The following is a 23,628-nucleotide window of genomic DNA, read 5'->3' on the forward strand; positions in this document are numbered from 1 at the left end:
TAATTGCTGTCAAAGGTGGATCAACAAAGTATTGAGCAAAGGATGTGAACACGAATGTACATGTGATTTCTTTTTTTTATGTTGTCATTATGGGGTGTTGTGAGAAGAATTTTAAGGGGAGAAAATTTATTTACTACATTTTGGAATAAGGCTGTAACATAAAATGTGGAAAAAGTGAAGTGCTGTTAATACTTTCTGGAAGCACTGTCTATACAATATACATATACATATATATACATATATACATATATATACATATATATACATATATATACATATATATACATATATACATATATATACATATATACATATATATACATATATATACACGAGGTCTATTAGAAAAGTATCCGACCTTATTATTTTTTTAAAAAACCATATGGATTTGAATCACGTGTGATTGCGTCAGACAAGCTTGAACCCTCGTGCGCATGCGTGAGTTTTTTCATGCCTGTCGGTTGCGTCATTCGCCTGTGAGCAGAGCAGGCTTGGAGTGAGGTGTGGTCCACCCTCTAGTCTATTTTTTATTGCGAATAAATGTCTGAACGATTTGGAGCTTTGCTGCATCAATTTTTTTCCAGAAACTGTGAGAGACCTCCAGGTGGACACCGTTCGGAAAATTCTGTTGGCTTTCAGCGACGATTTTATGGGGATTACACAGATTAAGGAGTGCTCCAGCCGGTTTAAAGACCACCCACAGTTGCTGAGGGAGCTGCGGAGGGATGCGCCACCGTGCCGCTCATGGCGCAGACAAAACCACCTCCGTGTTGGTCTCACAGGACAGCTTTCAGATGGATTTCAAACGGCTGTCGGTAGCTTTTCAGTCATGTGACTATCCGACGCGCAGAATTCCTCCGCACGTCTGTCTCAATGTGCCGAAAAAGTGCTGATGTCCACGTCTTCCGCAATTCCTGTGCTAGTCAGAGGACGTCCCGGATAAAACACAACGTCCAGTTTGGAAATGAACGGCACATTCTACTGTTACAGGAGTTTTTGTCATGGAAAGAGGAGCGGAGGAATTCCGCGCATCGCGGCGGTGCCGCATGGCACAAAGCAATGCCGTGATGAAGCCTCACAGGACATGTTGGGGCATGTCCAGCTAATCCACAATTTCTCGGATAGTCACACGACTGAAAAGCCACCGACAGCCGTCTGAAATCCATCTGAAAGCCGTCCTGTGAGACCAACACGGAGGTGGTTTTGTCCGCGCCATTGAGCGGCACGGTGGAGCATCCCTCCGCTTCTCTTTCCATGAAAAAAACTCCTGTAACAGTGGAATGTGCCGAAAAAGTGCTGATGTCCACGTCTTCTGCCTTTTTTGTGGAAGTCAGACGATGTCCCGGATCAACAAAGCCTTCACGTTGGAAATGATCTGGTTGTTTCAGCGGGGTTTCAGCCTGTCGATCGGCGCTCGAAGTGCGCCGCACTCTCAGACACTGTGGGCGGTCTCTAAACCGGCTGGAGCACTCCTTAATCTGTGTAATCCCCATAAAATCGTCGCTGAAAGCCAACAGAATTTTCCGAATGGTGCCCACCTGGAGGTCTCTCACAGTTTCTGGAAAAAAATTGATGCAGCAAAGCTCCAAATCGTTCAGACATTTTATTCGCAATAAAAAAAAACTCACGCATGCGCACGAAGGTTCAAGCTTGGCTGATGCAATCACACGTGATTCAAATCCATATAGTTTTTGCAAAAAATAAAAAGGTCCGAAACTTTTGTAACAGACCTCGTGTATATATATATATATGCAGGGTTCTAGCTAGCGCAAACTTGCGCCCGTTACGCTATAGTTTTGGACCGTTACGCTTATTTTCAATACAGAGTAACGGGTCTGTAATCAACCATTTCTGCAGCGTGACTCCAGTTTAAAGCGTGAATCAATGAAGCAATGCTTCAATTCAATTGCTCGTGGCTCTTTGATTCGCTACTCTTCAGAAGCGACTGCCTTGTTGCAGTCAACAAACGAGAATCATCCTCCGTTCCATTGGCACAGCTTCAAATGCTGTGTGCTTCTCTGCTGAGACAGAGTCCGCTCGGAATTAATAACTTCAAAACGAGTTACCGCTTTAAATAAAATGACACCTCTTTACAAACGTTGCAATACAGACAATAAATTACAATAGATTAAAATGTTTTTTTCCTCCCAAAATGAGACGTCCTGCGTTCCTCTTGAACCTGATGTGCAGCACAGCTGCAAGAGCTCAGCTCATAGGTATGGAAAGACATTCACGTCAATAATAATGTTTGAAAGGAAATCCTTCTGACAACAACTAACAGATTTTATTTCTGTTTATGTCCAGAGATCAAGGATCCACCATGTAGAGTTTATTATGTCCAGAGTTTAAGGATCCAGTAACCAATTTCATATTTATTTACTTTAAGACTCAATAAAATGTTGTTCAATTTCAATTTAATCAGCTTATAAAGAGCCAAATTACAACAAAAGCCGTCTCAAGGTGCCTCACACAGAACAGTTCAACATAAAAAAATTAAATTAAATAAATAAAAATTTAAAAAATTCAAATACCTAATTAAAAACAGAAGTAAAAGAATAAAACATAACAAAATAAAAACTACTCATAAGAAAGAGAATAAAAATAGGTTTTAAGTCTTGACTTAAAAATGTCCATGGACTCTGACTGCCTCACTGAGGGCCATGTACTGGCAAACCCAGAATGAGATTGCCCACTCAACAAACTTCCCCAGCCTTCTGGACATGATGAAGGGATTTGGGCTGTCGTACCTGGCTTTTGTCCTTTGGGTACCCCTAGAATGGCCAATTTTTAGCTTAAATTTTCAAAACTGTTGAACTGTTCTATGTGAGGTGCCTTGAGATGGCTTTTGTTGTGATTTGGCGCTTTATAAGACAATTAAATTGAAACTGAATTGAACAACATTTTATTGAGTCAAAGTAAATAAATATGAAATTTGTCACTGGATCCTTAAACTTTGGACATAATAAACTCTACATGGTGGATCCTTGATCTCTGGACATAAATAGAAATAAACAAAATCTGTAGTTTTTGTCAAAAACATTTCCTTTCAGACAGTTTGGCATGAATGTCTTTCCATAGATCTGAGCTGAGCTCTTACAGCTGGCTGTAATGTATGTCAGCATCAGTTTAATTCATAAAGAACACAGAATGTCTCATTTTGGGAAGAAAAAAAAACATTTTAGTCGATTGTAGTTTATTTTCTGTATTACAGCGTTTGGAAAGAGGTGTCATTTTATTTAAAGCGGCAATTTTGTGTCAACAGAACGGAGGACGATTCTCGTTTCTTGACTACAACATGACAAGAGTCCCAGTTAGTGACTTTAATCCACACAAAAGTGACTCACGATATTTTAATGGCTTTGAGAGGAGTTAAGAAGCGGACTTACCGCTTCTGAAGAGCAGCGAATCAAAGAACCACGAGCCAGTGGTTCGAAGCATTGCTTCAGTGGCTCACGCATCAAAGTGGAGTTGCGCTGCAGAAACAGGTGATTACAGAGCCGCTGCAGACCAAACCCTGAATATCCGTAAAACTTTATTTGTATGTCCATATGACTCTGAAACTCGGAAAAATCCGTATAATTTACGGACAATCCGTATAGGTTGACATGTATGGATTTAAGGAAATAAAAATTAATGTTTTGCTAGTTCTTTTAGATGGCGAGATTTTGCAAAAAGATGGAAATCCGTCCAAAGACGGCGAATAAGCATCCATGCATATACATTATTAAATTAATTATACATTAGCACAGAGACTGAGCAGTACGGTGGCTTAGTGGTTAGCAATGTTGCCGTACAGCAAGAAGGTCAAGGGATCGCTTCCCACCTGGGACCTTTCTGTGTGGCGTTTACATGTTCTCCCCATGTTCGTGCAAGTTCTTTCTGGGTGCTCCAGCTTCCTCCCACATCCAAAGACATGTATGTTAGGTGAATGTGTTTGTTTGTCTATATGTGGCCCTGCAATAGACTGGCATCCTGTCTAGGGCGTACTTCACCTTACACCTTATGTCTGCTGGGATAGGCTCCCATGACCCTTAACTGGAGTAAGTGGGTATAGAAGATGGATGGATTAGTACAGAGACTTAAATAATTTGACACTATACAAAAATGGCACTTTTTTGCCTCCTGAAGAACTGTTTTTATTTTGCAGTCCGATGACTGCAGCAGCATTCACAGTAACACGACTGAAATCATCAACTTGTTCTGTGTTCAGAAGCATTTCCTTCAATCAGAGAGAAAGTAATTTCCTTCAAGCACATCTGGTGTGATCTTGACAACGGTTAGTAAAATAAACCTTCCCATTTAAACTACAGCTATATTTTAACAGCAGCTCCCCACCTACAAACCCTTCATCTGCATACAGAAGCAGGACATGGCGCTGTGTAAAGGACCTGCGAGGAGGTAATTAATTTTTGATGGCTGGATTAAGCGAACAAAGGCTTGATGTGGATAGGGCTTCATTAATCTGAACACAATCCTCAGGCATTGCCCTGATTCTAAAGGATCAGGAATCCTGATCCTGTAGACATACAACAAACCCACAATGCAACAAAATAAATTTACACAATATACATCACGTTGAACTTACTAGAGTGACCATTCAGAAAGTGTACCTTTAATATTTTAAAGATTTCCAAAATCTGTGTATGACCATAAATTGGAGTCATACCTTATCTTCAGGGTCACCGGCCCTCGTGCTGTGGAAGGTTCCATGACTGGAGCTCTTAACAGCTGTCTTAAGCTCTCCTGAGGAAACGGTGCCCTTCTTGTCACATGAATGGACACTCTCCAGAGAAGACTTTCCTTTACTCTTCTCTGCAGTAACAAAAAAACATTGTTGGAAATTAAAACCTAAATGTACTGCAGCCCACACTTAGAGAGAAGTACATAGGTATCTGGACAGTGCACTGTTAAACCAAACACTCCATTTTAATACAATAATTAAGTTAATGTAACTCAAACTTTGAAAAAAGTTACAGTCACTCATTTCCATTAATTAAAGTAACTCAAAAATGAATTGTTGCCATAAGAACCCAGTTCCTTTAAGTGCAATTAAAGTTTTAATCCAAAATATAATGCAAGTCACTTTTTATTGAAAAACATAAACTAGATTTACATAAGTTAAATGACTATACATTGTTAAGTTACTAAAACTTTAACAATTACATTTTTGAAAATTATTTTAAGTTGGCAAACTCAAATGGTTTAAGGCAATTGGTTTCCTCAAATGGTTTGAGTTCAACTAACTCAATCAGCTTTACAGTGTGACATTTTTGTATTTTTGTCTCTGCAGACCACCAGACATTCAATATGAATTCAAACTGTATATTCTGCATTAACCAAGAAGAATTTACAGCCAATTTTCACACAGTTCCTCTGTTGTCTGTGGCCAAACATAACTAGGCAAACTAATAAGGATTATTGTTAAATATGATGCAGTGAATGACGGCCTGAAGCCTCGAACATATGAACATCAAGTGCTGAATTTGCCCCGCTGGGGTGCTTCCTTTAGGCCTTTAATGCAGCCTCCTTCACTTACTGCTTGTTTGTGGGTCCTTCTAGCTTTAGTTTTGTCTTCAGCAAGAGGAAATCATGCTGCACTGGTTTGAGGTCAGGTGATTGACTATGCCACTGAAGAATAACAGGGAGAAATGTACTTCATTTTCCAGCATCACTTACTTTGCTTAGCAGTAGACTGTGAACTGGCAGCATGTGCATGTTTTTCTGCACCACTGTTGATGAAGGTATTGGGCTCTGAAGTCTTTGTCATTGCTGGAGTAACCACCTGTATAAAAATAATAATAATAATAATACTGCATAAAAGTCCACACCTAGTACTGTGCAAATGAGTTGGCAAACCTTATCTGCCTAAAAAGTTATGACAATAACTAAATAATATTTTTTAATAATTAATCATTGAAAAAGGAAAAAAAATTGTTGGAATGTTTGGACATTTTACAGGGAATCTTTTTGTTGAAATGATGATGTAGGAAAAACATCAAAAAATATATTTTCAACAAAATTCTGAAATGGTTAAAACTTTTGCACAGTGCTGTGTATGTTGACTTCTGCAACATCTTTTTTTGATGCATCAATCCCGGTATTATGTTACATTAAAGTGAAATGTTTCACTAGGGCTTTCCAATCTTATTATTCCTTATTGCTCTCAAATGCCTATATAATGTATATAAAATATGTACAGTACATAAAACAACAAAAAGTGATAATACATGTGATGAAGTACTTGAAACACTGGAAAAACTTGATATTCATTGTTCGCATATGACATTTGCCTGGTTTATATGTTTACTGAATTATTTGTAACAAAAAATATACAATGGGTGTAACAGAAACAAACTGCCACACATTTGATTTAATATTACTGCAAAACTCCTTCACCTGTATAGGTGCAGACTGCTTAGAGAAAAGGTAGGGAGCAGTGCTCTTCTCACTTTCTGATACAGACACCTGACTCTCTGGAACAACCTGAAAGGAAACAGAGTGGTAACTGGCACAAACTGTAACTTCAAAATGTTCATCACCCCAGGTGATCGATATCTCTTAAAAATCTTTATGGCACCAAGTAAAAAGGCTATAATCAATCAATCAATCAATCAATCAATTTTATTTATATAGTGCCAAATCACAACAATCAGTTGCCCCAAGGCACTTTATATTGTAAGGCAAAAGCCATACAATAATTACAGAAAAACCCCAACGGTCAAAACGACCCCCTGTGAGCAAGCACTTGGCGACAGTGGGAAGGAAAAACTCCCTTTAACAGGAAGAAACCTCCAGCAGAACCAGGCTCAGGGAGGGGCAGTCTTCTGCTGGGACTGGTTGGGGCTGAGGGGAGAGAATCAGGAAAAAGACATGCTGTGGAGGGGAGCAGAGATCAATCACTAATGATTAAATGCAGAGTGGTGCATACAGAGCAAAAAGAGAAAGAAACACTCAGTGCATCATGGGAACCCCCCAGCAGTCTAAGTCTATAGCAGCATAACTAAGGGATGGTTCAGGGTCACCTGATCCAGCCCTAACTATAAGCTTTAGCAAAAAGGAAAGTTTTAAGCCTAATCTTAAAAGTAGAGAGGGTGTCTGTCTCCCTGATCCGAATTGGGAGCTGGTTCCACAGGAGAGGAGCCTGAAAGCTGAAGGCTCTGCCTCCCATTCTACTCTTAAAAACCCTAGGAACTACAAGTAAGCCTGCAGCCTGAGAGCGAAGCGCTCTATTGGGGTGATAACAATCAATCAATCAAATCAATTTTATTTATATAGCGCCAAATCACAACAAACAGTTGTCTATCTCATATCTATCTCGGCTTTCAATGCTTACCAGTCCAGTAAGTATCAGTGAAATTGTGGAGAGCTGGACATGTCCAAACTTGTCCTCTGACACGCCGAAACGGAGGTGTTCCTTTGTCTCGCTTCCAAAGCGAATCGGTCGTGACGCGCGAAGCCTCCGCACGGCTTTCCATGACAAAATCTCTTGTTAAAAGTGAAATCTGCCGGAAAATGGCTGATGTCCAGCTCTTGTGATAACCAGAGAAAGAGCACACGACGGTCTCGTATCCACAGAGCCATCAGCTCAGAAATGGTCCAGTGGCTTGTGCCGTGTCGTCACAGCTCGGAGTGCGGCGTGCTGAGCATCCTTAAAGGGGTCCTTAAAGCTGTACTACCAGACCTTATTCTCTGTGAAGCCCGTAAAATTTTCACCGAAAGCCAGATAAATTTTTCGAATAGTTTCCAGGTGCCAGTCTCTAACAGCTTCTGAAAAAATTCTGATGGAAAAAAACCCCAAATCATTCCGACATTTCCAGACAATGAAAATCCGACGACGGGACGGGACCACTCCTTCCACAAGGCGTGCTCACAGGTGAATGACGTCACCGACAGGCGTGGAAAAACTCACGCATGCGCACGACGGTTCAAGCTTGTCTGACGTGAAAACATATGAATCAAATCCATATAGTTTAAAAAAAAAAATAAAAAGGTACGATACTTGATATATATATATATATATATATATAAAAACGTTACTGTGCAAAATGACTGCGCGAAGGGCATCCAAAAATCAGGGCTTCACAATATGTAGTTTTCACGCAAGTTTGGCTTTTTTTTTTTTAGGAAACAATAATGTGTCACAAAAAATAATTACTGTATTTCTGGAGTATACCGTAGTTTGTTTTGTGTTTATTTTTTTTACTAGTTTGGGAGACCCTGCAACTTTTACTCCAGTGCAAATTTATATATTGATATATCAGACATTTTTTTAACAAAAATAACTTGAATAACTATTTATATCAGACTTTCCCAGGAATCAAAGCAGTAAACAATATAAACTCTAATAAAAGATTAATAAAGAGTACACTGCTGCAATGCACAAAAATCCCCAATTAAAGGGCTGATAATAGAGAAAAAGGGTGCAACTTGTACTCCAGTGTGACTTATACAACCCCTGGCAAAAATTATGGAATCACCGGCCTCAGAGGATGTTCATTCAGTTGTTTAATTTTGTAGAAAAAAAGCAGATCACAGACATGACACAAAACTAAAGTCATTTCAAATGGCAACTTTCTGCCTTTAAGAAACACTATAAGAAATCAAGAAAAAAGATTGTGGCAGTCAGTAACGGTTACTTTTTTAGACCAAGCAGAGGAAAAAAATATGGAATCACTCAATTCTGAGGAAAAAATTATGGAATCACCCTGTAAATTTTCATCCCCCAAATTAACACCTGCATCAAATCAGATCTGCTCATTGACATTGACCCTATGCCATGACATTGACCCTATGTGTCTTTTTGCAAGGAATGTTTTTGCAGTTTTTGCTCTATGGCAAGATGCATTATCATCTTGAAAAATGATTTCATCATCCCCAAACATCCTTTCAATTGTCCAAAATATCAACATAAACTTGTGCATTTATTGATGATGTAATGACAGCCATCTCCCCAGTGCCTTTACCTGACATGCAGCCCCATATCATCAATGACTGTGGAAATTTACATGTTCTCTTCAGGCAGTCATCTTTATAAATCTCATTGGAACGGCACCAAACAAAAGTTCCAGCATCATCACCTTGCCCAATGCAGATTCGAGATTCATCACTGAATATGACTTTCATCCAGTCATTCACAGTCCACAATTGCTTTTCCTTAGCCCATTGTAACCTTGTTTTTTTCTGTTTAGGTGTTAATGATGCCTTTCGTTTAGCTTTTCTGTATGTAAATCCCATTTCCTTTAGGCAGTTTCTTACAGTTCAGTCACAGACGTTGACTCCAGTTTCCTCCCATTCGTTCCTCATTTGTTTTGTTGTACATTTTTCGATTTTTGAGACATATTGCTTTAAGTTTTCTGTCTTGACGCTTTGATGTCTTCCTTGGTCTACCAGTATGTTTGCCTTTAACAACCTTCCGATGTTGTTTGTATTTGGTCCAGAGTTTAGACACAGCTGACTGTGAACAACCAACATCTTTTGCAACACTGCGTGATGATTTACTCTCTTTTAAGAGTTTGATAATCCTCTCCTTTGTTTCAATTGACATCTCTCGTGTTGGAGCCATGATTCATGTCAGTCCACTTGGTGCAACAGCTCTCCAAGGTGTGATCACTCCTTTTTAGATGCAGACTAACGAGCAGATCTGATATGATGCAGGTGTTAGTTTTGGGGATGAAAATTTACAGGGTGATTCCATAATTTTTTCCTCAGAATTGAGTGATTCCATATTTTTTTCCTCTGCTTGGTCTAAAAAAGTAACCGTTACTGACTGCCACAATCTTTTTATCTTGATTTCTTATAGTGTTTCTTAAAGCCAGAAAGTTGCCATTTGAAATGACTTTAGTTTTGTGTCATGTCTGTGATCTGCTTTTTTTCTACAAAATTAAACAACTGAATGAGCATCCTCCGAGGCCGGTGATTCCATAATTTTTGCCAGGGGTTGTATAAGGGTTTTTCCTCTTAAAGAGGCATTTGTTTTAACATGTGCAACTTACAATCGGGCGCAACTTATACTCCAAAACATACAGTAATTGTTTTATCATGTGCCTCAGACATTAAATTAGCAACAGCAATTATACAAGTACAGGTTCCAGCCCCCTCCTGACAACATGTACAGAAAATGAATGAATTATACAAGTACTTATGTAGAGCTAAGAAATAACTACAAAATTGTAGCAACTTGGCACTGGGTGATGAGCAGTGTTGCCACAGTTACTTTGAAAAAGTAATCCAATTACTCTTTACTGATTACTCCTTGAAAAAGTAACTTAGTTACTTTACTGATTACGCAATTGGAAAAGTAACTAAGTTAGATTACTAGTTACTTTTTTAGCTACTTTTCCCAGCTGCCGACAACAACCCTCTGCCACCTCAACATGACAATGATACCTGTTTTGCCAAAACTCACTTTATAGTCACCCTTTCTTGACTTCAATGAAAATAAATACTTGTTTTATAAAAAGTAAAATAAAGACCTCTTTCTTGACTTCATATTTAACTGTTGACAGCACTGTAACAGTAAAACTTGCCATTTCTAACCTACATTGTTTATAAATGTAACTATTGAATTCTTTTTAACATTTTAATTCTCTCTAAACATTTTACTTGTCCAAATTATTATTATAAGTAGTATTTGTAGTTGTAGTAAACAAAAAAGGCTTAAAAACTGGACCTTTAATCTAGGGGTGTTGTGTGTGTGTGTGTGGGGGGGGGGGGGGCACATCCTTGCCCCACGCCCCCATTCAATCTGGATTCGCCCCTGCTTTGGCATCTGAGCACAAAGCATGGATAACATTTATTTATGCAGAAAACATGACCAGATTTACAGGTAAGAAAGTTTTATTGCGTTTTCACATCATGTGGTCCTCAGAAAGAGAGTTTAAGTGCATTTGAGTGGAAAATAGTGTTAGTTGTTGACGTGTCGCGGAGGATCAGCTGTTTTTAGCAGCAGATACGGAGCGGCTCAGCTCAGAATTCTAAATAAAGGAGAAAAAAAAGCATAAAAATGTCTTTGTAAATCTCAGTGCAGGTGTGCTGTTATCACTGCGCTTTAAGAGGTGAGGACGAGTTGTAGCTGCTGTAGAAAACCGCGGATGAAAAGCTCACAGCTCGTTTAAAGTGGGCAGTTCAGTCGAACCCCGACCTCCTGCCCACGGACCACGTTTAATGCCGCTGTCGAGCCACAATGCAAAAATAATAGTAATGCACAGTGACTTGGAGAAGTAACTTTAATCTGATTACTGATTTGGAAAGATTAACGCGTTAGATTACTCGTTACTAAAAAAAAGTGGTCAGATTAGAGTAACGCGTTACCGGCATCACTGGTGATGAGCATCCATATGTAAAATGTTTGGATTGTAAACATCAATTAACAAGTGAAATAATGTCACAAACAACCAGCCAACAACAACAATAATAATATGCAGTTTGAGGAAAAATTCAGCAAAGGGGATCAATAAGTTAGATCTTCATCTTACCTGTGAAGCGTTTTCTTCCATTATGACTCTGACTGTAGTCTTCACTACAGATGTGTTTGTTTTTCCTACAAAGTTCTGACAGGCAGAGAGTCAGGCATTAATGCAAATCACATAACACTTCATCTTACTGATGTAACATAATCTTTTCACAAGCTTCTTTACTGTGTTTTTGCTGTGTCCGTAGACACTACGAGCAGCCTGTAGAATGTCCAGGGAAGAGCTGAAGAAGATTTTTAGCTCCGACCCTTCCACCACACCTGCAGCCACCACGTCTGACAGCTTTATCTGCAGTACTTGTCTCTTGGCATCCTCTGGAAATAAAAAAATAAATAGTGACACTGTTGCACAACAGCAAACACAAGAAACACATGACACTTAAATCAAAAAGTGAAGCTGTTTAATGATGTTTACCACTCATGTTTAGCATGTAATTTTCTTTACTAAATCCAGGACACAAATCTATCAAAATCATTTCTTTATCAAATCTGTGGTTTAATAGAAAAGTTACATTTTCATACTACTAAGGAGGAGTGAATGTGATGTTTTTGTTTCCGTTTTCAGCCGGAAGCCATTCCTGACGTCTGCCCTTCCAGACTTTAAAATCAGAAGCAATTAGGGGTTTAGCATCTCACACAAGAACACCAACATACAGGAGTAGACAGAATTCGAACCACCAACTCCGGCACTAATGGATAACCCCTCACCAGAGCTATAATCCACTCCCCTCTATTTTACCTATTAATGTAGAGGCAAAATAAAAACTAATCCAGTGTGCATCGATTACCTTCTTTAACAGTGTAGCGTTGGACTTCGTTTTCATGGATAGACATTGTTTCCCACTGACTTTCCTATTTGAACAGGATAAATAATCAAAATATAGTCACCACCATATTGGAACCACGCAATGTGAATTTGCTGCTAATCACAATGTTTTAGTTTTTTTTTAACCTTGACCTTGAAGTACCTGTGTCTCTTCGTCAGCCAAAGAGAAGTAAAAAGAGATGCTGTGGCTGCCGACGTTGAAATCAATCCAGAATTCTTCCAGCTTCTCATCTGAGGGCATCATCAGCTGGAAAAAAAACCCTTTTTTAAGTCAGCAAATTGCATTATAGAGTCCACGACGTATGTCAAATCAAATCAACTTTACTTGACTAATCCAGACAAAATTAGGGTAACTATTACCAGTCAGAGTACTACTGCAGTCAAGATCCTTTAGTAAAATTGAACCTTACATGCAAAATAACTTTCAACTGAGTGTAACCAGTCAGAAAAAGACATTCCACAAACCATCAGGCTGTATAGAATCTATCTAAGTGATATCTTTATGACTTACTAGCTGATTATTAATCCAGTTTCATAACTACAGAAAATCTTTAAATACTGACCTCATGTTTATCCAGAAAAACCTCCAAACAAGGATAAGAATACACTCTGAATACACACAGAGAGCACTGTTAGGTATGTGTAGGAACACTGACATACACACACCGACTCACTTCAGTACAGATACTGTAAAAACAATGAACAAGATCTCTTACTTTTTATAACATATTTCATTGTACCTTCTTTTGCAAAGTACTTGAAATTGTCTTTTTTAAAATAGCAATTTGAATCTATCTTGGGTTTTTACAGATCTATTAAGTAAAATCAGAAAAAACACATTTGTAGAGAAACAGTGGGGTGCTCAGGACTTTTGGACAGTACTGTACATCAGTGTCTGAAGCACTCTCTTAGATCAGGATATGTTGATATATACATATATATATATATACACCCAACAAAAATATAAATGCAACACTTTTGGTTTTGCTCCCATTTTGTATGAGATGAACTCAAAGATCTAAAACTTTTTCCACATACACAATATCACCATTTCCCTCAAATATTGTTCACAAACCAGTCTAAATCTGTGATAGTGAGCACCTCTCCTTTGCTGAGATAATCCATCTCACCTCACAGGTGTGCCATACCAAGATGCTGATTAGACACCATGATTAGTGCACAGGTGTGCCTTAGACTGCCCACAATAAAAGGCCACTCTGAAAGGTGCAGTTTTATCACACAGCACAATGCCACAGATGTCGCAAGATTTGAGGGAAGCGTGCAATTGGCACGCTGACAGCAGGAATGTCAACCAGAGCTGTTGCTCGTGTATTGAATGTTCATTTCTCTACCATAAGCCGTCTCCAAAGGCGTTTCAGAGAATTTGGCAGTACATCCAACCAGCCTCACAACCGCAGACCACGTGTAACCACACCAGCCCAGGACCTCCACATCCAGGATGTTCACCTCCAAGATCGTCTGAGACCAGCCACTCGGACAGCTGCTGAAACAATCGGTTTGCATAACCAAAGAATTTCTGCAGAAACTGTCAGAAACTGTCTCAGGGAAGCTCATCTGCATGCTCGTCGTCCTCATCGGGGTCTCGACCTGACTCCAGTTCATCGTCGTAACCAACTTGAGTGGGCAAATGCTCACATTCGCTGGCATTTGGCACATTGGAGAGGTGTTCTCTTCACGGATGATGCAAAGAGATGTGTTGCACTGCATGAGGCAAATGGTGGTCACACCAGATACTGACTGGTATCCCCCCCCAGTAAAACAAAACTGCACCTTTCAGAGTGGCCTTTTATTGTGGACAGTCTAAGGCACACCTGTGCACTAATCATGGTGTCTAATCAGTATCTTGATATGGCACACCTGTGAGGTGGGATGGATTATCTCAGCAAAGGAGAAGTGCTCACTATCACAGATTTAGACTGGTTTGTGAACAATATTTGAGAGAAATGGTGATATTGTGTATGTGGAAAAAGTTTTAGATCTTTGAGTTCATCTCATACAAAATGGGAGCAAAACCAAAAGTGTTGCGTTTATATTTTTGTTGAGTATATATGAGCACATACACAGACAGCTATAGTACGAATGCTGTACCTTCTCCTGTCTCCCTGCATCCCGTTCACCATATTCAGAAATTTGCGGCAATCCTAAGGAGTACATTATTTTTAACATAACAGACCAACACCATTAGGTACTGCAATATTATTTTAGAATTATATTTCCACTGAAGTTTCACAAAATATGAAACCTATGAGCTGTGACGATGATTGAGGTGCATTTTTTTACCGTCTCAAATTGAGAATCACTAATCTTAACAAAGGCTTTGGCCACGTGTCCCATGCTGAACCAACAATCTGCCAGCTCCTTCCTCTGCTCAGCAGTAGCCATCCTGCATAAGGCCTCCATTAGAGCCGTCTGCAAGTCATAATCTAACACAGAGACACACTTTATTGTGTATTTGTCTATCTGTGGTAACAACTGCAGTGCTCAATGAAAACTCACCACCACCATCCAATATGTACCCAGCCAGCTTGATCCTGCAGAAATATGACAAATAAGCAACAAAACAATATATATATATATATATATATATATATATATATATATATATATATGTGTGTGTGTGTGTGTATGTGTGTGTAAAAGCTATTTTCATGAAAATTCCATTACATACATGGTATTTGAGGCCTCCTGAGATTTTAGAATCTTTTCCTTTTTAAGATCCATAGTGATTTTGCCCAGAATCATGTTAAATTTTCTAACAGCCTACAAAGACATTAGTAAGTTATTTTCTCATAGACAAATGCAGCTGCAAATAAAATTAATTAACTTATTAAAATTATGCCAAACCTCCTTTTGAATCAGGATGTAGATTCTTCGGTCTACTGCCAACTCACCAATAGGGTACAGAAATGATTCTGTGACTTTATAGCTTCCTGTGAAGAAGCAGGTGAAACTGACAAAGAATACAAAGCTTTGTGCTGCACAGTGAAATGCAGTTTTATCATAACTGAGTTTGACCTGAACTCACATTTGCTGAATGCAGCAAATGTGGGCTAAACCCACCTGACCTGTCCCAAAAATAACACAATTGTCTTACAACAGTATGAAGAACACATAATTGCACAGTAGCCTACAACAAGTGGTATAACTGGAAGAAGACTGCAAACTGTGTTCTTATAAAGGCTGACTAAAGACAAACCATTTACATAAAAGGAAGCATTAGTAAACCAAACTTAAAAAATGTGAAAAATACCCTCTCTAGATGCTTCATGAACCACCTATAATAGAGAGAGAGAGAGAAAATGACATTAAAGAGAATAATGTGACTTCTCTATGCACTTTATTTTTCTAGATTAGCTCACCATTAAGGCATCAAAGAAGTCCTCTGAGAGGTTTAACAAAGACTCGTTCCTCTGTGGGCCGCACTGTATCCAGAGCTGTCTGCATTTCTCAAACCACTGCACCATGTGCACAAAAGCAGGTTTAGTCAGCAACTGGCTAAGCACATGACTAACTGTAAATATAAAGGATATGTGGCTGTAGACTGATATGAAATACTTATTTTATTAATCAGACTTTGAGGTACTGTTTCTAATAACCGTTGACCTCCAGGTAGTGTCAGATTTCTCCCACACTTGTACAGGACAGTGAGACCCAGGTTGGCTGATCTGGCATCTTTTTGGTCTAAACCCTGCAAAAGCAGTGCAGAAAATGATTAATTATATTTACTGACACAGTAGTTAAATGTTTTATGTTACCTGTACATCTTACCCTGCTGATAAGTTTATCCAATTTGTTGAGAATCTGCTGGGAACATTTTAAGTGTGCTTCTTCATACACATCTCTTTGCAGAAATAAATCCAAGGCTTGCAAATCGCTGCTCTTCAAAGCCTCATCGATAACTTTCTCTAGCTGCAATGAAAATAACTAATCTACATTTACTTTTCATCATAACACTAGAGACAGTTTATGCGTACTGACCACACAATGACACCATGTCACCATATCAACAAATAAACATTTGTATTCTCACCTGTTTGTCCTGACTAGTTGCCATTTCTAACACCGACAAAGAGCATTTACAGGTTTACTGCCACTTCAGCTCTGCTGTCTTCAAGATGACTGTAAAAATAGAACTGCAAACATTGGTATTTTGACTTTTCTCCTGAAATCCCAAAAGTATTTGCTGTTTTGCAGTTGTAACTCTCGCACCATCTCGCTGTCCGTGACTCACGCGAGAGGTCAGTTTCAGCAGAATTCCGGTTCAGGGCACAGTGTAAACAAACTTCGTGAAGTATGGACAACAAGGTAACATCGGGGCACAGCAGAAGTCTATCACAGGTGCTACACTTCCTCTAGATAACCACCTCAATGTGGGAGAACGTGTCATCATCATAATCACCCGTGAACTCGCTGGATCAACGTCATCCACATTCTCGCTCACCATTGTTAACATGCGCTGTGAGACCCTGGAACTCTGTTGGCACCGCGGTGCATTCTGGGAAGCACAGGGGGCCACCAGGGCGATTATGGGAAACATTAAAGTACTGAATGAAAGTATCTTCCCCGTCATAGCTGTTCATCTGATTTTCATGTCTTTTTCTTATTCTTTCATTGCATCTTTTCCAAGTTTTGTGTGATGGGGGTGGAGTTGTTTAACGTTGTGACCACATTGGAACTTTTTTTTGGTGAGAGACTGATTAGAATCAGAACCAGAATCAGAAGAAGTTTATTGCCATTGCCAATGAACAGGATTCAGACTAGGAATTTGCTTCGATATAATGGTGCAACATTAAACAGAGAGCAATATAAAATGCTAAGATAAAATATAAAATATGTGCCAAAATAAGACAAAATATAAGCTACAAAAATGACATTTGAAATATGAAAGGCTGTGTGCAACACAAAAACAGAAAGAGAAACAGAAAAAACAATGCAGTGGGAGGAGTGCAATTAGAACCAAAGTACATTGTCTAAAGTGACCCGTGATAAAATGATAAAGTGACAGAGTTAAGGTTAAGGTGACTGAGTTATGAGGAGTTCATGAGTCTAACGGCAGAGGGGAAGAAACTGTTCTTATGGCGGGAGGTTCTGGTCCAGATCGACCGTAGCCTCCTGCCCGAGGAGAGTGGTTTGAATAGACTGTGTGCAGGGTGAGAAAGGTCAGCTGTGATTAGGGTAGGGATATGAAGATAAGCCAGCTGATATTCATTTTCTATACCTACTTACTCCAACCAAGAGTCCGGGAGGCCAGAGCCTATCACAACAGTCTTTGGGTGAGAGGTGGGGCACACCCTAGACAGGACGCAGTCTATCACAGGGTCACTGACAGACAAACACATTCACACTTGCCTATGGTCAATTTAAAATTCCCAGTTCACCTAACCTGCATGTCTTTGTAAGTGGGAAGAAGCCGGAGCACCTGGAGGGAACCCACATCCAAGATTCATACAGAAAGGACCAGGTGGGAAGTGATCCCCAGGACCTTCTTGCTGTGAGCCAGCACTGCTAACCGCTAAGCCACCATACTGCCTGCCAGCAGTGAATAACAAAATAAAATAAAAAAAAATAATAATAATGAAAAAAAAACAACTGGGTGAAAATATGATCATTTTATTTCAAGGTATCACCCAATCATGCTCAAAATTGAGCTTGATCAAATCTGGTGAAAATCCAATAAATTTGGTTCATGTCACCACAGACACAAGGATCAAAACTATATTCAGTAAAGTGGGCGATCACGGATAAAAAAAATTGTGACTATTAACAGTAAAAAAAAAGAAAGAACAAGAACTAGATAGATAGATAATGCAAAGGACTTTAGATCTACCTTAGCTTTTGCAGCGCTTAATGAGGAGAATTGGTTTACCATTCATTATTTATCATTTTTCAACAGGATGAGATCAGACAGGAGTCCCCATGGACTATGATGTTTGCAGATGACATTGTGATCTGTAGTGAGAGTAGAGAGCAAGTTGAGTCTAGTCTGGAGAAGTGGAGATATGCTTTGGAGAGAAGGGGAATGAAAGCCAGTAGAAGCAAGACTGAGTACATATGTATGAATGAGAGGGAGCCCAGTGGAATAGTGCAGTTACAAGGAGCAGAAGTGGTGAAAGTAGATGAGTTTAAATATTTGGGGTCAACTGTTCAAAGTAATGGAGAGTGTGGTAGAGAGGTGAAGAAGAGAGTGCAGGCAGGGTGGAGTGGGTGGAGAAAGGTGGCAGGAGTGATTTGTGACCGAAGAATATCAGCAAGAGTGAAGGGGAAAGTTTACAAAACAGTAGTGAGACCAGCTATGTTGTATGGTTTAGAGACAGTGGCACTAACAATAAGACAGGAGGCAGAGCTGGAGGTGGCAGAGTTGAAGATGTTGAGATTCGCTTTGGGAGTGAGAAGAATGGACAAGATTAGGAATGAACATATCAGAGGGACAGCTCAGGTGGGACGGTTTGGAGACAAAGTCAGAGAGGCGAGATTGAGATGGTTTGGACATGTGCAGAGGAGGGACCCAGGGTATATAGGGAGAAGGATGCTGAGGATGGAGCCACCAGGCAGGAGGAGAAGAGGGAGGCCAAAGAGGAGGTTCATGGATGTGCTGAGAGTAGGGTTGCCAACTCTCTGAAAAATAAATAAGGGACACCTCGCCAGGGCCGACCGACCATTGCCTTCACCCTTCCCAGTGTCTGTGTGAAACGATTTTTAACCATTTGACTGTTGACTTGACCCTGAATTTAAGTAGATGCATACGTGCATTTGTTCTAATATGAACACGTGGAAAACAAATTATTATTTAGCAATTTATTTTTAGTGCAAAATAAATTTTCACTCACAATTTCAATATGAGCATTTTGTCCTGCTTCAAAGCATAAAATAAAAAAAAATTCTTTAAAAATAAATCTCTCTGTAGTGCTTAACTTAAAATTGTATAAATTAACAAAAAACAATTGAAAATTTGCATCATCCAAAACAATGTAACAGTGCACATTTACACATTTAGTGTGATAAAAAGTGCAAAAAATAAAGTCTGAAAAGTAAACAATACTTACAATACTTATAGCTGTTGTCGCGCACCTTTTCCACCCAGCCATTTTCCTTTTCTCATTCGCCCCTGTATTTTTGCATTTTTTTTTTTTTTTTAGGAGGAGTAACGACGTTACAGATATTGCTGTCTGTAGGCATATCTGCAGTGCTAGTGTCGGTGTCTGCATCGATATCAGCCATGCTGCTTTGTTATTGTCGTCCAGCGACCGTCGTCGGCTCATGACGTCGGTATCTACTTGCGAGCAGATGTCCCTCGACCAATGAGATAAGAGTGATTCTGTATCGTCAACTCGTGTCTGTCAGCTCATTGGTGAAAAGCAGGAGAGAGGCTGGGATCAAATTTACCGTAAGTTTCCATATAAAGCGCCAGTCAATTCCATTGACATTTTACAGACTTTTTGATTCTCACAGAAATACGGGACAAACTGCGTCCCGTTTCAGGTCAATACGGAACGCACACTTTTATTTCCAAATAAGGGACGATTCCGTTTTTCAAGGGACGGTTGGCAACCCTAGCTGAGAGAGGACATGCAGGTGGTTGGGGTGACAGAGGAAGATACAGAGGACAGGGTGCGATGGAAACGATTGATCTGCTGTGGCGACCCCTAACGGGAACAGCCGAAAGACGACGAAGAAGAATTTATAAGCTGCTTGGCAAGCAGCTAATCTGTAACTTGCTAACGGCTAACCTGTGTGTGTGTGTGTGTGTGTGTGTGTGTGTGTGTGTTGTTTTTTTTTTTTTACATGAAGCAAAACAGCTTTTCTAGCTAACGCTGACGTGCTCCCGGTCATTTCAGCCGTGACATCAAGCAAACCGGCCGCTATGAGCTCTCTAAGAAAACGTTTTTCATTAAACATCAGTGGATGTGAATCAAATAACATACTCACTGGAGTTAAAAATAAATTCCTGTGAGACGACGTTGGTCGTTGGTTCTGTTCAGCAGAGCGCGCGAAATATGACGTCACACATTCACGCGCCAGGTTGACAGCATCACCATGGCATCACCTCCCCCCGCCCCCCGGCTAGCATATTTTTGATTTTAGCTTTCATCACAAATCGATAAAATATTCTGAGCAAAACAATTTGAAAAACAAAACATATAATTTATTTAAAATTTTATTTTCAAAGTGCGACTTCAAACAACCATGAAACTGCATTTTATCGAAGAAGAAGTCTTAATTTAACATGGGTAGCCAAAAACTCAACTTTTATTTCCAGAAGGACCCACGGCACGTGTCTCCGCCTTCAGTTGGGAGCTTGAATCCACGTATCATTCATTCCTTCATTCTTTTTTCAATGAGAAACCAAAAATAACTGAAAACACTCATTCTTTCCGCTGTTCATTTCCCAAAAGCAACACAAAACAAACAGATGACTCATCTGGGTTGCAATCCGATAATAAAACCGGATTGCTGGCATCAGTCCCAATGTTACGTGCAAACAATTATACTACCCCACTAGCCCAGTCTGGAAGCTTTGTTGTCCATGGAGAATTTTTTTCCCTGTGCAATTTTCCCCACCCCACAGTCTGCATCCGTGCAAACTTTCAGGCAAGTGAAAAATCCACATCTGCATGGTTTGACCTAAAAAATCTACATCAAAAGTCAATGCGAAAATCCGCAAGTCCAATTCCATTCTTCTTGCAAACATTTAGCATTAAGAAAATCTCAACTTCCTGAAAGTTCAGTTGGAATTTTGTTACAATGCAGAGGAATTAGGACTGAGTCAGTAAAGTCTCACTCACTAACTCATCCTCAACCCCTTACTCCAACAAAGGGTCACGGGGGGCTGAAGCCTATCCCAGCAGTCACACATAGGGTACACCCTGGACAGGACGCCAGTCTGTTGCAGGGCCACATATAGACAAACACATTCACACCTACGGACAATTCAAAGTTTCCAATCCACCTAACCTGCATGTCTTTGGATATGGGAGGAAGCCGGAGAACCCGGAGGAAACCCATATAAACACAGGGAGAACATGTAAACTCCTTACAGAAAGGCCACAGGCAGGAATCGATCCCATGGCCTTCTTGCTGTAAGGCCACTAACCACTAACCCACCATGCTTCCCCTCAGAAAAATCTCTGGGATGAAGTTTATCAGTTTATTAAGTACTTGTTTTCAGTTTATTTTCCTCACAAAATAGCATAGAGCCCTAAATATTTTTAAATACGTATTAGTTTGCTGTAACGTTCATGTAATTTCAAGTTCTTATAACTATGATGTATGCTCGTTACTCCACACATATAAGAATTGTCATCACTTGCTTCTGAGGATCCACGCAAAATATTACCCATATGCTACTTTACAGTAATCCATCTGAGCAATCGTAAAATCTATCAAAGCACCTTCCCTGTGCACTTAAACTTTCCAGTCTGGCCACCACCACCGCCCTATTAACATTTACTTTTACCATTGTGTCAGAGAGAGCTGACAATTTCAAACTTCATGTTTGAAACCTTTAGAAAAGTGTTTTTTGATTACCAATGTGACGACTGACGACTGATAAGTATTGTATTTGTTTTACTTGTACGTCGGCACCCAATAACTACTGTGACTGAACAGTATCCAAGAAGAAACCGCTATAACCACAAAGATAAAAGGAACATCATGCCATTAAAACTGTGCAGGAGGTAATTATGAATTTCAAGCTCAGAACTTAGGGTTAAGGTTGTGCGTAAATCGTGAATTTGGGTAAATAACAATAGGTGTTGTAAGATAAAGATAAGACTTTATCGATCTCACAGTGGAGAAATTCATGTTACATCAGCTCTTAATAAACACACAAGATGAGTGCGAGTAGAAGAAAATGTGCAACAAACAGCGTGTGCAAAGATAAGCAATAATAATAACACTTGTAACAATACAATAAAATAAGAAAATGAGGCAGAAATTTTATATATATATATATATATATATATATATATATATACACTCAACAAAAATATAAACGCAACACTTTTGGTTTTGATCCCATTTTGTGAGATGAACTCAAAGATCTAAAACTTTTTCCACATACACAATATCACCATTTCCCTCAAATATTGTCCACAAACCAGTCTAAATCTGTGAGAGTGAGCACTTCTCCTTTGCTGAGATAATCCGTCCCACCTCACAGGTGTGCCATATCAAGATGCTGATTAGACACCATGATTAGTGCACAGGTGTGGCTTAGACTGTCCACAATAAAAGGCCACTCTGAAAGGTGCAGTTTTGTTTTATTGGGGGGGATACCAGTCAGTATCTGGTGTGACCACCATTTGCCTCATGCAGTGCAACACATCTCCTTCGCATAGAGTTGATCAGGTTGTCAATTGTGGCCTGTGGAATGTTGGTCCACTCCTCTTCAATGGCTGTGCGAAGTTGCTGGATATTGGCAGGAACTGGTACACGCTGTCGTATACGCCGGTCCAGAGCATCCCAAACATGCTCAATGGGTGACATGTCCGGTGAGTATGCCGGCCATGCAAGAACTGGGACATTTTCAGCTTCCAAGAATTGTGTACAGATCCTTGCAACATGGGGCCATGCATTATCCTGCTGCAACATGAGGTGATGTTCTTGGATGTATGGCACAACAATGGGCCTCAGGATCTCGTCACGGTATCTCTGTGCATTCAAAATGCCATCAGTAAAATGCACCCGTGTTCTTCATCCATAACAGACGTCTGCCCATACCATAACCCCACCGCCACCATGGGCCACTCGATCCACAACACTGACATCAGAAAACCGCTCACACACACGACGCCACACACGCTGTCTGCCATCTGCCCTGGACAGTGTGAACCGGGATTCATCTGTGAAGAGAACACCTTTCCAAAGTGCCAAACGCCAGCGAATGTGAGCATTTGCCCACTCAAGTCGGTGACGAACTGGAGTTAGGTCGAGACCCCGATGAGGATGAGCATGCAGATGAGCTTCCCTGAGACGGTTTCTGACAGTTTGTGCAGAAATTCTTTGGTTATGCAAACTGATTGTTTCAGCAGCTGTCCGAGTGGCTGGTCTCAGATGATCTTGGAGGTGAACATGCTGGATGTGGCGGTCCTGGGCTGGTGTGGTTACACGTGGTCTGCGGTTGTGAGGTTGGTTGGATATACAGCCAAATTCTCTGAAACGCCTTTGGAGACGGCTTATGGTAGAGAAATGAACATTCAATACATGAGCAACAGCTCTGGTTGACATTCCTGCTGTCAGCATGCCAATTGCACGCTCCCTCAAATCTTGCGACATCTGTGGCATTGTGCTGTGTGATAAAACTGCACCTTTC

At 40.0% G+C, this 23,628-nt stretch overlaps 1 protein-coding gene across 1 annotated transcript in view; it reads right to left on the reverse strand.

Moving 5' to 3' along the window:
- sycp2 (synaptonemal complex protein 2) overlaps positions 1 to 20,323 on the reverse strand; it is a 46,270-nt gene extending 25,947 nt beyond the window's left edge. The window contains exons 1-19 of the mRNA XM_034173223.1: positions 20,244 to 20,323; positions 16,348 to 16,436; positions 16,086 to 16,226; positions 15,877 to 16,005; positions 15,677 to 15,781; positions 15,568 to 15,592; positions 15,162 to 15,247; positions 14,986 to 15,077; positions 14,814 to 14,848; positions 14,598 to 14,740; positions 14,406 to 14,458; positions 12,860 to 12,905; positions 12,439 to 12,543; positions 12,259 to 12,322; positions 11,637 to 11,785; positions 11,475 to 11,549; positions 6,397 to 6,483; positions 5,677 to 5,782; positions 4,667 to 4,812 (exon numbers count right to left, since the gene is read on the reverse strand). Of these exons, the coding sequence (XP_034029114.1) occupies positions 4,667 to 4,812; positions 5,677 to 5,782; positions 6,397 to 6,483; positions 11,475 to 11,549; positions 11,637 to 11,785; positions 12,259 to 12,322; positions 12,439 to 12,543; positions 12,860 to 12,905; positions 14,406 to 14,458; positions 14,598 to 14,740; positions 14,814 to 14,848; positions 14,986 to 15,077; positions 15,162 to 15,247; positions 15,568 to 15,592; positions 15,677 to 15,781; positions 15,877 to 16,005; positions 16,086 to 16,226; positions 16,348 to 16,371 (1,611 nt within the window). The 5' untranslated portion in view covers positions 16,372 to 16,436; positions 20,244 to 20,323. The remainder of the gene's footprint in view (positions 1 to 4,666; positions 4,813 to 5,676; positions 5,783 to 6,396; positions 6,484 to 11,474; positions 11,550 to 11,636; positions 11,786 to 12,258; positions 12,323 to 12,438; positions 12,544 to 12,859; positions 12,906 to 14,405; positions 14,459 to 14,597; positions 14,741 to 14,813; positions 14,849 to 14,985; positions 15,078 to 15,161; positions 15,248 to 15,567; positions 15,593 to 15,676; positions 15,782 to 15,876; positions 16,006 to 16,085; positions 16,227 to 16,347; positions 16,437 to 20,243) is intronic.
- Between the last annotated feature and the right edge of the window lie 3,305 nt (positions 20,324 to 23,628).

This window comes from Thalassophryne amazonica, chromosome 6, assembly GCF_902500255.1.
Source record: "Thalassophryne amazonica chromosome 6, fThaAma1.1, whole genome shotgun sequence".
NCBI lineage: Eukaryota > Metazoa > Chordata > Actinopteri > Batrachoidiformes > Batrachoididae > Thalassophryne > Thalassophryne amazonica.